This window comes from Pseudochaenichthys georgianus, unplaced genomic scaffold, assembly GCF_902827115.2.
Source record: "Pseudochaenichthys georgianus unplaced genomic scaffold, fPseGeo1.2 scaffold_406_arrow_ctg1, whole genome shotgun sequence".
Taxonomy (NCBI): Eukaryota; Metazoa; Chordata; class Actinopteri; order Perciformes; family Channichthyidae; genus Pseudochaenichthys; species Pseudochaenichthys georgianus.
Window position 1 is genome coordinate 56710 of NW_027262971.1, and position 18134 is coordinate 74843.

Genomic DNA, 18134 nt, shown 5'->3' on the forward strand with positions numbered 1-18134 from the left:
GAAGAACCAGAGGAAAGGGGTGAAAATGGAGAAATTGTTTCCCAAAAGAGTCTCTCTTAAGACGGATAGAGTCCCCTGACAACTCTCCTTACATTCCTCCAGAGTCAGAAAAACTGTAAGTTATCTTTTGGGAGAACCAGAGGAAAGGGGTGAAAATGGAGAAATTGTATGCCAAAATAGTGTCTCATAATTCCCTGACAATTCCCCTTGAATTCCTCCAGAGACCAGTTCAAAAACTTAAAGTTTGGTAAGAACCATGATTGGGGTCCTTTTTCTAAGTGCTCTCAAAAACCGGGTTTCCGATTTCGTGCAGATGGTAGCTTGGAAAAGATGAATGCATTTTTTTTGACGGAGGAAGGGAGGTCTCGATTCCCCTCTCCGTTGTAAAGTGCAACAGGGGAGTGAAATAGTGTCCGGGGCTTCCGCCCGAAGCGCCGAAGACTTGCGCTTTTTTGAGCCCCTCCTCCGCTGGCACTTAGCCGTTTTTTCGAGAATTTAGAAAATCATGAAATAGACTGGGAAAATCACCTATTTGTAGCCCCTCACAGAGCCCGAAATGACGGACTAAGCAGCTCCAGCATCTTTCCCTGACATGTGCAAACAGGCTATGTCAGACTTCCATGAAATAGCCCGGGAAAATCACCCATTTGTAGCCCCTCACAGAGCCCCAAGCGACGGACTAAGAAGCTCCAGCATCTCTCCCAAACATGCGCACTTCCATAACATTGCACACCGTGAGAACCCGGGCCCCCGGACTTAAGAACTCCCCCACGGACTAAACCCAGATGTTCACACCCTACAGAACCTCATGCCCCTGGTAATCTTAAAGGGGGGTGGATTTTGCGGTGCTTTACTGTCCGCCCATCGGCATCCATATTTGGCCTTATTCACAGCACCACCCACCCTCCTGTGGAGGATGTTCTCATGGCCCTGGTAACACTTAAAGGTGGTGGATTTTGTGGTGATTTACTGTCCGCACACCAGCATCAATATTCGGCCTTATTCACAGCACCACCTGCCCTGCTGGAGGTTCACACTTTAACTTTTTTTTTTACCCTCCTCTGCCTTACACATCCTCCCACACTTGAGCACTCCTCACTCGGACTAAACCCCTCCATGCACACCCAGACTGCACCAAGAGAACAGGCTGCTTCACAGCACTTTGCAAGCGAGGAAAAGTGATTGAATCGTGGGTATATATGTTTTAAATAGTCTGATACCTCCAGGGCGCATCACCACATTTTACAAGCCAGGGAAGGTGCCTGAATCCTGGGTAAACATTGTTTAATTGTTTAAGTGTTTTTAAATGTGTGAAAACAGTGTTTTGTCACTTTCAAAACTCTCCCGTCATTGACCGGATAAATTGGGTCGATGTTGTATTCAATCTGACCGTTAATATTCCAGTGAGATGAAGTATGTACAATGACCGGAGTGATCCCATGTTAATTTTGACCCAATACCGAGCATTCCCTAACCCTGGTTTCTCTGTTGCCCTCTGGTACGCCTCTGCCAGGGCAGCCCTCTTTTGCTCCACACTGGTTCCTCCCCTCCATTTACCATAGCTGCAAGCCAGCAAGTAGGTAAATGAATACAACTCCACTTCAAATGGATCATCTGCTGGGTCCATATGTGGTCGGTTCATTCTGTCAGGGTTGGGGAAAAATAGGATCCAAATGCAGATTGAGGAGGGAAGCGGGTTTCAAAATGAAACAAAAGGCGAGCTTTATTTACAAACGCTGAAAAACATGAATCACTGTGACCAACATGAAGGGAGACATGAAAGACAAACACTGAACTGACAGGGGAACACAGGAAGAGACAAGACTAAATACAGGGAGGGGTAATCACGAGACGAGAAACAGCCAGGCAGGGGAGGCAGAAACACAAGGGCAACAGGTGAACACAATTAGACAATCAGACACACCAGGGAAACTAACGACAGGGAGGAAAACACAGGGAGAAAAGAACAGCAAAACAAAACCCATTACCAGACACAAAACTAAAACCGTGACATGACATAAGAATTGTGACAAGCTCACCGCATGGTTTGGACAGCTCTGAGCACGGACCACTGGGTGGTCTCAACCATGACCCAGGGTTACCGGCTTCAGTTTGCTCGGACTTCTCCCTATGGCGAGATCAGCGACGGTTTCGTCAGTGACGGACCCGCGGCACACAGAGGCGTTACGGGTGGAGGTTTCCACCCTCCTAGCTAAAGGTGCAGTCAGGGAGGTGTTGCCAGGGGATCGTCGGGCTGAGTTCTATTCCCGCTATTTCCTTGTCCCCAAAAAGGATGGGAGACTAAGACCAATCCTGGTCCTCAGTGGCCTCAACCGGTTTCTCCGGCCCCTGAAGTTAAATATTTGACAATTCCCAGGGTGAGGCAGGCAATCCAGGCAGGCGATTTCCACAATAGAGCTCAGGGATGCCTACTTTCAGATTCCCATCTGGGAGGGTCACAGGCGGTTCCTACGGTTCTGCAAGGACAAGTTCTTCGAATTATGTGTCCTCCCCTTTGGGATCTCGCTGGCCCCTCGCACCTTCACCAGGTGCATGGACGCGGTCCTTGGGCCTGCGGCGATAAGGCTTCATCCGCTCCCTTTGGGGAGTTGGTTTTGCGTGCTAGCCAGCGCTATATATTGTCTATGGGTTCCCAACAGGTAACCCGGCTGTGAGTGGCCTGTGTGGGGGTGCCACTTGAACCTGTCAGTTGGCCTCCGTCCAGCAGGCTAGCTTGAGCGGCTCCTTAAACCCCTGTGATCACTGGCCTTAGCGTCTTTCGGGGCCAGTGAAGCTCTACGTAGCTTCTTGCACCTAAGCTTACAGAGGCCGAAGAGAGCGTCTGGCTGTCCTGCCGGCTCAGGTTTTTTTTTAAATATTGTACATTTGTATATATTCAATCAATCAATCAATGTTTATTTATATAGCCCAATATCACAAATGTTACATTTGTCTCAGTGGTCTTCACAGTGTGTACAGAATATCAGTATGACAATACGACACCCTCTGTCCTTAGACCCTCACATCGTACAAGGAAAAACTTCCAAAGAAATCCCAGTTTAAAGGGAAAAATGGGAGAAACCTCAGGGAGAGCAACAGAGGAGGGATCCCTCTCCCAGGACGGACAGACGTGCAATAGATGCCGTGTGTAAATTGAAAAGATAATACATTTGCAACATAGGTATTTCGTTTTTAGCACGGGCTTGGGCCCATCGGGTTGTGTATGTGGTTGGAGCACTGGTGATGGTCATCTGCCAGCCAGAGGTGAGCTGTTGAAAAGTGCATTGTATCTGGAGTTGGCCAGCTGTTAGTGAAAATCCCTTAAAGTTGTCTTGTTAATCAAATTAATAAAACTGGGACAACAGAAGCAATTTCCATATGTAATTTCGTGGAAGGTAATATATTTTTGAAAATAAACATTTTGACCAAAGACCACAAGAAAAACTGTCACTTTGGTCCTAAAAGTGAATGTCAGGTTTCAGGCCCCCTTTTTGTGATATTATATTTGGTTATTTAGTGTTTATTCTACTTCTATCATAGATACATTAAAAATGTTAATGTAAAACACTTTATTTTCAAAACAGCACATTCATACTAAACATGCATGGAATGTGACCAATCTTACTAACATTTGACAAAATATGTTCTTGCAAAAATAGTTCAGCAAGGCAAACGTGTTGGACAAAAAACTGCCGATATTTGTGATTTACTGTACGTACTGTATAACATTAAAGTTAAGGCAGGGGGCCAAACATAGAAAGCTTGATAGTTTATTAATTCCCATAATCCTCAGATGCACTGATAATTAGGTAATGCTTCAAGGTTAAACTAACATGTTCCAAATGGCTAACAATAGCAATTCATTTAAAGGGGACCTATCATGCAAAATGCACCTTTGTACGTCCTTTATACATGAATATGTGTCCCCGGTGTTCCAGGGAACTCACCAAGTGTCAGAAAACACAACCCTCTCTATTTTCCTCCTTTCCCAAATCTCTAAAAAAGAGGCTGCAACGGATCTGAAAAAAACGGATCCAGATTTCAACACTTTTCTACGTCACAAAGAGGTGCTCCGCTTATTGGTCAACTCTCCACCTATCATGGGAATGAGCCACGGCCACGTGCATTGCCAAACCTCTCATTCGCATATAGGCTATCGGCAGGCTAAATAATCAACCCCAGTCACATCTGTGTTTCTGCCTGCTTTTGCCAGGATGTCTAAGCCAGTTAAACGTTGTGCTGTTGTTGGCTGCAAGACTCGGGACAGGGGACTGCATGCAATGCCATCAGTGGAAAAAGAAAATAATCTGTGGCTTGACTTCATTTTCAAGGGACATGTGCCAGAAGACCCCGGCAGATTTCTGTTTGTGTGTTCCAAACATTTTACCACGGACATGTTTATGAACTTCTCTCAAGTCCAACACGGATATGCCTCCAAACTAATGCTAAACCCGGGATCAATACCAACCATCCGGGACCAGGCCAGTGAGGACACATCCAATTTTGAAGATGTACGTTTTTATTTAGCGGTGTTTTTCCTGATAAAGCTATCTCTAGCTGGTATATGTAGCATGTAGCTTCGCCGTATCAATATCATCTCAAACCCAAATAGTAATCTGTTAGGTGTTTATATGTTTTTGTAATATTTTATTTTATTTTGTACGCTCCGCAGTCTTTGCTCTGTCTTTTATTTTAATTATCAGGCATTTGCTAACATGTTCAGACATACTGCCGTAATTGCGATCTGTGTGAAGGCTGTAAAGCCACGCCCTAGCTGATAACACAAGTATTTATTCTCCTATTTATTAGTATTTAGTATCCTCTAAAATCATAGTGAGTAAGTTATAATAACAAACGTAATCTTCTGTAGGTAAGTGCCGTTTTTTCCAGCGTTATATGTAAAAGATTTTGTGATTGTAGTCTGTAAGAACGATCAGATATCATCGATCTGTAAGCTAAGCTACGCTACGCTAATGAGACATGCCGTTTTTTCCAGCGTTATATGTAAAAGCTTTTGTGATTGTAGTCTGTAAGAACGATCAGATATCATCGATCTGTACGCTAAGCTACGCTACGCTAATGAGACATGCCGTTTTTTCCAGCGTTATATGTAAAAGCTTTTGTGTGTGTACTTGTTTGCGCACATGAATATAAATGGGGGTGTGTTAGGATACAACACTGTGTGTATGTATGCGAGGGGGGACACACACCACGAGTAAAACTGAGCTAAAGCCCCGTTGGTCTGTTGTTGTTGACAAGGCCTTACCTCTAGCAACAGGCTAATTAGTGGCTAGCACTCATTACAGTCAGTCTACTGAGCTCAGCCCCTCTCCAACACATCACCTGTATTGAGTCAGAAACACAGCATGCATGTTACGGTTCAAAACTAACTCAGATTGGAAAAGGCTAAGCAAAGAGCTTTGCTAAATAGAGTTTTAGCCCCATCTTTTGGGATTTCAGACTATATTTATCCAAATAGTATTTTCTCATCCTGAATACTAAGTTGAGATGATTTTTTTCTAACTATGTGTTCTTCTTTACAGGCCAGCACCTCACATACTTACTAATTAGTGACAATGTGTACATCTTTTGCTATTATTTACATTTTTTGTTATCATGGCGGAAATTAAAGACTGTACCTGGCAGCCCTGCACTACAATGAAAACACTGAGCGTGCACAAGCCACTACATTCACTGGAAACCCTCTGTATAAACTGCAGTTCCCAAAGGCCAGAATGCAGGGGAGAATGCAGAGCAAAACCAGTAAAGACTGACCCCACATTCCGTAAGTGTTTAAAATATTTATTATACAACCATTTACAAATATAAAATAAAAAAATTAGAAAGAACTTTCAGTTTTTTACATGGATATACTAATCCAAACCACATTTTTTGTTGTGCTTTTTTTTACCTTTGCACAGGTTATGTGGCCAACTTGATGGACCTCATCTTCGACCAAGTCTTTGTGGACCCTGCACCATTATGAGCGACCTGACAGGGAGGAGGTCATCGCCGGGTATGCTACACGGTTCAATTTGGCTGCTGTCTGAACCCAACATCGACATTTCACGGATCAGGAAACTCCCTGCGTATCCTGAGGACAACGCAGGCCGGAATCATCACTCTGATCCTGCGTCCAAGGAAGCCCCAGCACCAGCTCACAAAGCTTCTGTAAAGATATTTAGTGTCATTTATACAAAATACAAGTAGGCTACATTTAGTTTTTTTTATGGGTTTTTTTAACCGTTGATTTTGACAATAAAGTTCCGAGTTGATATCAAAATGTGTCGTGATTATTCATGTTTGGATGGGTAAAGAATATTCTGATTTCAAAAGCATAAGGTTGTGTGTGGACTTTTTTGTCGTACACATGGGTGTGTTATGCCATTGCTGTGTAGTATATAATAGTACATGTACAATGACAGAATGAAATATTGCATAAAGCCATATACACCAGTATTTATTTCCATGAACAATATTAGCATTCGTTTTACAATTTCACTCAAAACAAACAAACCACTCACTGCTCTATTTGCCTCAACTGTAGTCCACCATGTTCAGCTCTGTACATATTCAACGCATTCTGCAGGGAGAACATATTTAGGCACACAGGCTCCAATCCAGGATGGTCCACCATACAGGTTACAGAGTCCTCAAGTTACTGCATCCGTCTTGACACCTAGTGTGATAAACATATATTGAATGACATGTGAAAAATGTATTCTCTAAAAAGACAACTTAGTAAAGCTATCAAAAAGGTTACCTGTGGTATCTCCATGCAGCACACATTCTCCGTTCAGAAGGCATCGTGGCGCAATTTGCAAAAAGGCAATAACTGAGCTTTTAAAAACACATGAAACTACACACATTGCTGACAACTGAGGTGTTGTTGGAGTTATACTTTTTATCACCCTAAGTTATTGAACTTTCCAACGGTTGTTGCACGATGTTGGAAGAGAAGGACTGTAAACTATTAATAAACACAATGAGGCCATTGTATATATGCTGAAAATATGAATGTCTCCCTTTATAAATATATATATATATATATATATATATATATCGCTGTTTTTGCTTTACAAACTGTACACATTGCATTCTTGCTAATTAGCCAAAATATGAACGGAATAAGGAGCAAGCACAGAGTAAAATAAATAGGGACAACAGCTTGTCAGCTAACCATTCAGAAACGTCCTGCTGCAACCGAGAGTTTTGCACCTCCACCAAAACCTCCGCTGCTTCAGGGTCAGTTTCTGGATCAAATTGATAATATGCTTGAACACATGCATTGCTCTGAGATGACATGTTTATTCCACACTCGTAATCACAGCAAGCATGGTAACGTGACTCTCGCCGGCTCATGCCTGCTCTTCTGCAGGGGGGCGTGGTCAGCTGCTGCTCAGAATTTTCAAAGACGGGCTTGGAATAGAGCGAAAATGAGCAAAACGAGGCATGTCTAAAAAATCATCTGTTTGGTATTTTGAAAAATAAAATGTATAAATATACCTTATATAGGTATGGTCATACACTATATCATTTAAATATAGCATGATAGGTCTCCTTTAAGTGAAGGTGAAAAAGCAGGGACTCACATGGCTGTAGACTGTTGTTTATTGAATGTATTACATCATCATTACATTTTCATTATAGTAACAAAGGGTGAATGATTCACAGCAAAATATTAAAACACAATAACAACAGTAAGTGGTGTAACATCACAATGCCTAACATACAGTACACCTGAATTCCTGTCAAATCTACTTTTTATGAGGATATGTTCAAATAAAATAAATTGTAATATTGACCTTAAATATGCATGAAGAGGCAGCACATAATATGTGCTTTAACTTGAAATCTATGACATTTAACAGAATAGTGATATGTTAACATTTGAGGGACATTCAAGCCAAATCAAGTTACTTCAAGAATATACAATATTGTTGTTGTGCTTTATGTTGATCTCTATCTAATCATGTATCCCTTTAAATAATTATGATAGGAAACACAATCTAACATGGTCAACATATTCCTCTTATATGTCAGCAGCAGGACCCTTCTTCAGAAATCTTAACACGACTCCTTTGATTTGAGGCAGACCCAGGCCATACACGATAGGGTTATTGAGGGGGGGAATGATCAGATACGCTAAAGACAAAATAACTGCGATGCTTGGATTCAGTTGACCAGCCTCTAATCGAGTCAAAGACAGCTCACAGAAGAGAGAGATGGAGTAGGTCAAAAAGGAGATGATATGAGGCAAGCAGGTTTGTAACGCCTTTCCTCTGAATTCAGACGATCTCCTGCTGCAGACCAGCAGAATCCGTAGATATGTGTACAGTACAAAGAATAGGGGGATGAAGATGGCCGTCACCACGATAAACCGTCCAGCTATGTTGTTCAGAGTGGTGTCCACACAGGAGAGCTGCACCACAGGCCAGTTAGAGCAGAAAATCCGGTTCAGTTTATTTCCACACAGCGGTAATTTAACAGTAAGATAGACTAAGAAGCCAACAGTAAACACTGGGTATAAAACAGCAACAAGCACAAGAACCTGCACCCATTTGAAGGTCATTTTACTGTGGTAGTGTAAGGGCTGACAGATAGCAATGAACCTATCGTAGGCCATGATGGTAAGGATGCTTAGCTCATAGGAAGCATAGGTGTAAATAACATACACCTGAATAAAGCATAATGGACGTGCAACCAAATGAGAGTCAGAGAGGATGTCCTGCAGGAACCTGGGGAAGAATCCAGCTGAGCCATACAGAGAGTTTACACACAGACAGCTGATGAACATATACATGGGCTGATGCAGAGACTTCTCCAGGAACACTGCCAGAATAATGACCATGTTAGCAGAGACTATAGTCACATAGGTGAACAGACACAAGATGAAGAACAGGTATCTGAGGGGCCCAAAGTCTGCAAACAGAGTCAACTGAAAGTAGGGAGGGTTCAGGCTGCTGTTGCTCTTCATGTCTGCTCCAAAGAGAGGAACAATACAGGAACTGTTAATGAGATGTTGTTAGCTACATTTCAGATATTAATACAAAATCAGCCTGCATGCAATCTCCAACAGTTGTATGTGACCATGTTAAATATAACATCTGGGAAAATCTCACCTCCACATACAGTAGTTCACAGACTTATTCAGGCTCTCTATATCTGCGAAGAAAGGGGGAATATAAATGCACAATAAGGGAAATGTTCAGAGGAAAATGTCGTGATTCAACACCTCCAGTAATGCAAACACACAATAAGCCTGCGTGCATGTGAATTAAAACCTTCCTAACACTTGTACTTGACAATATTGAATTTAGCTTCAGGTAGCTGGAGAAGAGAAGCACACAAATGAAGGGCAGGAAAAAAGTCTCATAAACTACATGAACCACCAACATGGTAATTCGCATTGTTTTAAACATTATTTCACACTCTTACACATTGCCTCCTTCATGTTTGCAAGTCGGCCTGAACAGAGAACACATTCATAGAAAGAACAAGAGCTATAGAAAGGAGATGCAAGACTTAAGGAAAGGTCACAAGCAGACAATAATCAATATAATCTCATTTGAAGTAAGTCAAATATAAGTGAGAATATATTCTTTCCTCATGTTAAATACATATATGTGCCACAATACTTGCATGCAGAAGCAGTATACACATGTATACAGTATGATTATCTACCTGTGTCCAGGTACTAACAATAAAACAACATAAGTTACTCAATATTCATATATTAATATTAATACAAAATCAGCCTGCATGCTTGCATGCATGTGAATTGTAAAATCTCCTAGGGTTGTACGTGACAATATTGTGCTGGGAATATCTCACCTCCACATACACTACATGCAGCAAAGGTCTGGCCTGTCTCAGTTATTCAAACAGAAGTTCACAGACTTACTCAGGCTTTCTGTCTCTGGATAAAAGGAGGGAATATAAATGCAACATGTCCTAATTCAACACATACAATACTAAAAACCACAATAACCTGCATGCATGTGAACGGGAAACGTTCACAGTTGGACCTGACAATAGTAAATATACATTCCAAGTAACCGAAGAAGTGATGTACACAAACTAAGACCTTCTCATAAACTACATGCACCACAATCCTGGCATCTCTCAGTTATTGAAACAGTATTTCACTCAGATTTCAAATGTTTGTGTTTGCACCTGAAGCAAAAAGAGAGGTGCATTCAAGGACCAACCGGTAAAGGAAGGAGAGGAAGACCTGAACAAAAGGTTAAACGTGCCCCAGCCAGCATATAGCATCATCACATTGAAGGATAATGAAAGTAAGAATAATCCATAGCATATACACTATGTTAATCAATGCTTGCAAAAGCATTGATTAACATAGTGTATAGTGTATATAGTGTATAAGCATTCAATATAATGAGGACAACTATTAAAGACAATAGTTAGACAACTGAAACAACCATCAACAATTACGTTTTAAGATTCAATGTGGGTTCTAACAATAAAACAGTGTATGTGACTGAGCTTGTGAGTGAGAGCTTTGACATGATGACAGGAAGCCCCCCCGACTGTAATGATCCACTCTGAAGAAGCTGCACACTTTAGGTTTGTCTGCTGCTAGGATGCAAACGTTGCATCATGTTACTGAGAGGCAAACGTGTGTGTGTGTGTGTGTGTGTGTGTGTGTGTGTGGGTGTGTGTGTGTGTGTGTGTGTGTGTGTGTGTGTGTGTGTGTGTGTGTGTGTGTGTGTGTGTGTGTGTGTGTGGGTGTGTGTGTGCGTGTGTGGGTGTATGTGTGTGTGTGTGTGTGTGTGTGTGTGTGTGTGTGTGTGTGTGTGCTTGTGTGTGGATGTGTGTGTGTGTGGGGTGTGTGTGTGTGTGTGTGTGTGTGTGCATGCATGCGTGTGGGTGTGGGGTGTGTGTGTGTGTGTGTGCATGCATGCGTGTGTGTGTGTGTGTGTGTGTGTGTGTGTGTGTGTGTGTGTGTGTGTGTGTGTGTGTGCCTCTCAGTAATATGATGCAATGTATTCAGATGACAGCCGTGTCCACAGAATAATTGGTCCGAGGCGGTCAACAAAAAAGGTTTCTCCTTAGTCCTCAGGAGGAAACTTTGGCCTGTTAGCAAACACATTAACAACAACTTTATAAGATCATTTAATATTCTCGCAATTATCACTGGCCCCGTGTATCTCCTAATCGCTATAACCGGCCCGCTCTCGTCTATCCCACGTGCTCCACTGAGATCCAGCACCTAGTTTCAGGCGGCCTGTGGAACTGCCAGTCAGCTGTTCCTAAGGCTGACTTCATCTCTGGCTACGCCTCCCTGCAGTCTCTGGATGTCCTTGCTCTCACTGAGACGTGGATTACTCCATCCAACACATCCACCCCAGCAGCTCTCTCCACAGCATATTCCTTCTCCCATACACCCAGACCCTCTGGCAGAGGAGGGGGCACTGGTCTCCTGCTCTCTCCCAAATGGAGCTTCTCCCTCTTCAAGCTACCTAACTTCACTCCTTCCACCTTTGAATTCCATGTCGTCACTGTGACCCATCCTATACAACTGACCATTGTTGTTCTCTACCGTCCACCAGGCGCCTTGGGGGACTTCTTGGAGGAATTAGATCATCTCCTCTCACACATCCCTGAAACTGGCCCTCCCGCTGTACTTCTCGGAGACTTCAACCTCCAGACGGGGAAGATAGACGAACTAACATCTCTGTTAACCGCCTTTGCTTTCTCACTGTCTCCGTCCCCACCGACTCATAAAGCTGGCAATGTCCTCGATCTCATATTCTCAAGGAACTGCACTACTTCTAACCTCTCTGTAAACCCGCTCCACACCTCCGATCACTTCTTCATTTCATTCTCTTTACCCCTTTCCAAACATAACAAACTAATCTCTTCTCATCCTGCACTTGTCCGCCGTAACCTCCGTTCCCTCTCCCCCTCTACCTTTGCCTCCTCGGTGCTCTCAGCCCTCCCTTCCTCTGACTCGTTCCAACTCCTGCCTCCAAACTCTGCTGCAGAAACTCTCCTCTCTACTCTCTCATCCTCTCTGGACTCTCTCTGTCCTCTCACATCTCGGCAGGCTCGTCAGTCCCCTCCTGCTCCCTGGCTAAATGACGCACTGCGTGCTAATAGAACCGTCCTTAGGGCAGCAGAGCGGAAATGGTGGAAATCCAAACACCGTGACGACCTCCTAACCTATCAGGCTCTCCTCTCCTCTTTCTCTGCTTCCATCTCTCAGACAAAAAGCACTTTCTTTCAAGATAAGATCCAATCTTCCTATTCCAATCCTAAAAAAACTATTTTCCATCTTCTCCACCCTCTTGGACCCCCCCAAAGCCCCTTCCCCCTCCTCCCTTCTGTCAAGCGACTTTGTTAACCACTTTGAAAAAAAGGTTTACGACATTCGCTCTTCTTTTTCTGACTCACCCCTACTCACCGCCGGATCACCTGAGCCACCTTCAACCGGCACACTAACCTCCTTTTCCCCTCTCTCTCCAAGTGAGGTTCTTACCCTCATTACCTCTGCCCGCCCTACCACCTGTCCTCTGGACCCTATCCCTTCAAACCTCCTTCAGACTATCGCTCCTGATATTCTACCGTTTCTCACCCATTTCATCAACACTTCTCTAACTTCTGGTCACTTTCCACACACTCTCAAGGAGGCGAGAGTAAACCCTCTCCTGAAGAAACCCACTCTCAACCCGTCTGATGTTATAAACTACAGGCCTGTCTCTCTCCTCCCGTTCCTGTCTAAAACACTTGAACGCGCTGTCTTTAAACAACTCTCCTGCTATCTCCATCAGAACAACCTTCTGGATCCGCACCAGTCTGGTTTCAAGGCAGGTCACTCCACAGAAACTGCTCTCATTGCTGTCACTGAGGAACTGCACACTGCTAAAGCAGCCTCCCTCTCCTCTGTCCTCATCCTGTTGGACCTGTCTGCTGCATTCGACACGGTGAATCATCAGATCCTCCTTCGCTCTCTCCAAGAACTTGGAGTTTCAGGCTCTGCACTTTCCCTCCTCACCTCATACCTCAAAGACCGCACCTACAGGGTTACTTGGAGAGGGTCTGAGTCCGACCCTTGTCAATTAACTACAGGGGTCCCTCAGGGCTCTGTTCTTGGTCCTCTCCTCTTCTCCCTGTACACAAACTCGCTCGGATCTGTCATTAGCCCACATGGTTTTTCATACCACTGCTACGCTGACGACACCCAATTAATTCTGTCCTTTCCCCGCTCAGAGACCCAGATCGTTATAATAATTATCACAAATATTAATAACATGGGACTTAATGATGTTTTCTGTAATCCACACACACACACACACACACACACACACACACACACACACACACACACACACAAACACACACACACACACACACACACACACACACACGGTTTTGAATCACTTTAGGTAAACAAACCCCTTAAAAGTTAGCATTACATAACTCTTCATGAACATATTCAAACATGACATGTCAGAACACGTGTAATGTAAAAGATAACTGTGTTAATGTCCGTAATGAGGTGGGGGGGTTTCATTGTGATATATGTTAGTTTATTGTTTACCCTATTCTCCTGTAGTGTGTACACCATGTCTGAGTTTTACAATCCACCTCTCCTCCTCAGAAGTCTCCACTTCAGAGTCCCTTACTGTGCATCATTCCTCTGCATATTGTGAGGCTTCTTACACACAGACGGCCTAACACTTAAAAGCTTAAAATATAATGTACCGGTCACATCCTCATGATGCTGATGGCAAACACTCTACTGATGCAATAGGGAACGTGCTGAATGCCTCATAACAGCCTTCATAAAGATCTCATTTGCATCAGAATCAGAAGTCCTTTATTCGTCACGCATCGTGGAAATGTTCATGAACAGCAGATCGTGCAGGTAAGGTCAAGAGAAAAATAAAATAATGGCTAAGTATGCACACGTTATTAATAACACAATAGGTCAAAAAATATATAACAGACATGTACGCCATGTTAATACAAGTAGCAGTAGGAAGGTATTTTGGAAAAATAATTGTATATTTGTAATTGGAGGATAAAAACCTCTTTATTCACAAATACATTTAAAAAGCACACACAGTGAAATGTGGTCTCTGCGTGTAACCCATCCTAGTATAGCTATTGAGTGGGCCCTCTCCCAGCTGTAGCAGTCCACACTCCATTTTTAGATATGTGCGGGGACTTGAACCGACAACCCTACGGCAGTCATTGCACATCAGAAGTCTGGTAGCTCTGTGTACAAATGTGCAAAAATAATCTGAGAGTTGTCTGAAGATAAAAAAAAGTAAACTGTTGATGTATGCCACTGTGGTGCTGTTGTCGCTCCTGACCAGTACAGATGCCCACTGCCCCACAGCCCCCCTCTCCCTCCTCACCAGTCCTGTGTTGCCCCAGCAAGCACAGACGATGAAAAGGAGCCAGACATGTCCAAGAGATAAAACTTAATGAAGGGGCCTGGCGTTGACCAAGACGCCGCCGTGCATATGTCCTCCACACTCACGCCGTTAAATAAGGCTGTTGACACAGCCATGGCTTGTGTAGAGTGTGGACAGACCCCCGTGGGGAAGGCTCTCCCCGCCTGTCCGTAGGCATGTGCAATGTTGGCGGTGGTGGCGAAGTCGATAGGGACTTGGCTTGGCAATTGGAAGGTCACCAGTTCAAGTCCCGGCAAGACCAAGTGCTACCGAGGTGTCCCTGAGCAAGGCACCGTTCCCTACACTGCTCCCCGGGCGCTGTTCAAAATGGCTGCCCACTGCTCCTAACACTAGGATGGGTCAAATGCAGAGAAACAATTTCCCCACGGGGATTAATAAAGTATATCAAAATCAAAAATCAAAAAAAATGCACTCGCAGAGACACCCTGCCAGGTGTTTCTTGGACAGAGCAGACACACAAACAGCTGTTCTGTGTGTCTAAGGGCAGCCGTGTGCTCCATATAACATGCCAGCTTCAATAACAGCGACTTAAATAAAAACACAAACATAAATTGAACTAATTTACAAGATGTGCCAAAATCAGGGCTGAAATAGAGATTTCACCTCTGGCCAGGTGGAAGGAGGAAAAGTGTTTTAAATAGGAGGAAAGTGTGCATAGATGCTCAAATGTGTGTTCATGCAGCTCCTAAATAATGGTGATTCAAGTGCAGTTCCAAGTTTCCCCACAGGAGGTCTCCGGGGAGCGCATCACCCAACATGAGCACAGTGCCTTAACAGTAGAAAATACGATAAATAAAGGAAAATCAATTTATTTAAATTACGGGGAGGCTCCACACCAGGCACAGGTACATTCCTACATCCCCACAGTAGTGACACTGATGGTTTAAAGTCGTTTCAGTGGGGAAAAGAGAGCTAAAAGTCGGATAAAATCAGCTAGAAGTCTGACAACAGTGTGGTAACAGTCTGGTTGTTTCAGAGACCCATAGTAAGGATACAATAAACCATTACATCTAAAAGTATTGATTACAATTCATTTTTAGGGCGAAAAGTGCAGATGAGGTATTTTGGGCAAAACCCTGTATATATCTATATATAGGCATATGCCCTTGAAAACTGTGCATTATTTAGCTGGCTGCTAAATCCTCAGAACTGTTACAGGATGTGTATTTTATTATATTTTTTATCATTTAACTTTTTTTTTACTTTAAAACTTTGTTTTGCATGTAACGTAACATGAAGCTATCTGTGTCTCTTTTCTGCTGTAATAACGCAAATGTCCCCTCTGTGGGACTAATAAAGATTTTCTGATTCTGAATTACGATGCTCAACAGCTCGCTTAACAGAACTTTGACGCTGGTATCAATTTGGTTTCCCACCAATCACAGGAGTATTGTGTATCAAATCAAATCAAGTTTTATTTATATAGCACATTTTTAAAACAATTTTTCATCAAGCCAAAGTGCTGTACATACAATAAAAATACTTTACAATAAAGACACTTTACAACACATACAACAGCACAGTTTGTGCATAGTATCAGTATGAGAAAACTACACCCTCTGTCCTGTTATGGAAATCTAGGACCCAAACACGGCTGGAGAGTACAAGTCAAAGTGATCAAAACAAATAAATGGTGAATCGAGAAAAGCTGTCTTTTGGTTATTTATTTGAAGCTTCAAATACACGATACAATAATTAAATATGACAGAAGTCGAAAAGAGTATAAGATAGTCTGCCAGAGAGTGTGCAGTACAATGAAAAAGCAGAGGTTATATATGAAAAGAGTGGGAATGTTATAACTCTTGTGTTCACACGGTCACATTGTTATTAGACACCTTCTGGCCTTGAGCAGATAGCATAACGTTTCTTGTGTGACTGTGTATGAGTCTCCCAGTAGGCCAAAGCAGCTGTGGCCTTGCAGCGCCTGGGAATAAACCCAACGGAGAGTAGCTAGAAGAAAACAGCACATCTCAGGAAATAAGAAGCATTTAGTTTAAGCATATAAGGATATAATAAAAATGTCCACTACAGTCCTTAGACCAGTGGTGGCGCTAGGGGGTGGCTACTTGGACTCAAGCCCCGGATGTTTTCTGAAAAGCCCCGGATGTTTCACTTAAAAAAAAAAAAATGGTTGAAAAGGTCTCGGGAGTAATGTGCAGTACCGGAGTCCACCAGAGAGGCAGCCGCTGCGGGACATTAGCCTGCGTACTGCGTAGCCTTCCCTGCCCTGAAGAAGAAGTGATCCTTCCTAGTGCCTGACAAGTCTTAAGCTAATAGCCTATACAGTTATGGATATTAGAAAGTTATTTTCACCGAAGCAGCCGGCGCCACAAGCTGCAGCAGCAGCAGCAGCAGTATCAGCAGCTGACAACAATGTCATCACCAGCAGTGAAGAAATGGATGATGTTTCAGGTTTGTGAATCTAATGGTGATATCTGCGCTCTGGCTGACTGATTAGATAACGAAGTGAAAAAGAGTAATGTAACGTTAATGTTATAGCTAGTAAACATGGAGTAACCACACTAAGTATACCCTTATATGTTAGTATGTATACAGAACATGACTACAAATTATCCTAAGATGTAACGTTAACCCTTCAAACCTCAGTCTACTTTTAAGACACTAAAATAACGTATTCCAATTTTTATTTTGTTTTCGCTCGTGGAATTATACCGGCTCTCGTTTCAGTACACATAACAACGGAACCATAGCAACGGAACTGACAGGCAACCCTCTGAATCAGACTCCGATTGGCTGTGACTGCATCCACTCAGAGTGTCCGATTCAGAGACGTGACTCTTACACTCTTTACGTCACAAACAAAGATGGTGGATGAGAATAGATCTATAAAACGATAAGCAGTGCGCCAAAATCAAGGTGAGACTATCCGCATCCTTTAAAGCTCTACGCACATTCATTTCACCGAAATAAGTAAACGACTGTATTTGAGTGAGTTAGGGCATTAGTTTGCTTCATTAAAGGGTGTTAATGAATAATGCTGCGTTCACACCGGACGCGATGCGAATATTCGCTTTGCTCTAATCGCTCGAGTTTCACCGCGGCTGCCAGGTGTGTTTACTCGCATCATTCAAACAAGATGCGCTGGCTCGGGAGCTACAACTACAACAAAATGAACATATTTTACTGTGATTAAATTGTAATACACGTTTCTAAATGATGTCGACCTAACAACATACTGATACCGGTTAATGAAAACCATGAATGAATGCTTTGACAAGTCTGCAGACAGACGGCAGGCGAAAAACCTTTTAAACTGCTTGTTTTCTGAATGGAGATTGGATCGACCAGGCTAAGCTAACGTTGTATATGCTCATTCCACACTCATAACAACGGCCTACAGACATAAATAAAGCAGCGACTGTATTCACCATGACACAGACAGTCTCTGGTTTGTTCTTGTTTAACTTTTGTACAGTTTCTTAACAGATATGAGGAGCTGTGATCTCTGTGTGCTAACTGCTAATAGCTAATGGCTGATGTTTTCTGCTTGAACATCAGTAACGGCAGGCTGAGATCCTCACTGCTGATTGGCTTCCGCGAGAACGCGTCACGTGAATTTGACGCTCGAGTTGAAACAATTGAACTCTCGCGTTTGACGCGGCACAGTTCAATCGCCTCAATCGCGTGATTCGCGCCGCGTCCACCGCTTCATGTTCGCCGTCGGAG

The 18134-nt window shown here is 43.2% G+C and overlaps 1 protein-coding gene across 1 annotated transcript; it reads right to left on the reverse strand.

Moving 5' to 3' along the window:
• Nucleotides 1-8032: 8032 nt before the first annotated feature.
• LOC117442280 (olfactory receptor 51L1-like) lies at nt 8033-8977 on the reverse strand. Its single transcript, XM_034078282.1, has one exon. It carries the CDS (start codon nt 8975-8977, stop codon nt 8033-8035), a length of 945 nt encoding a protein of 314 aa, XP_033934173.1.
• Between the last annotated feature and the right edge of the window lie 9157 nt (nt 8978-18134).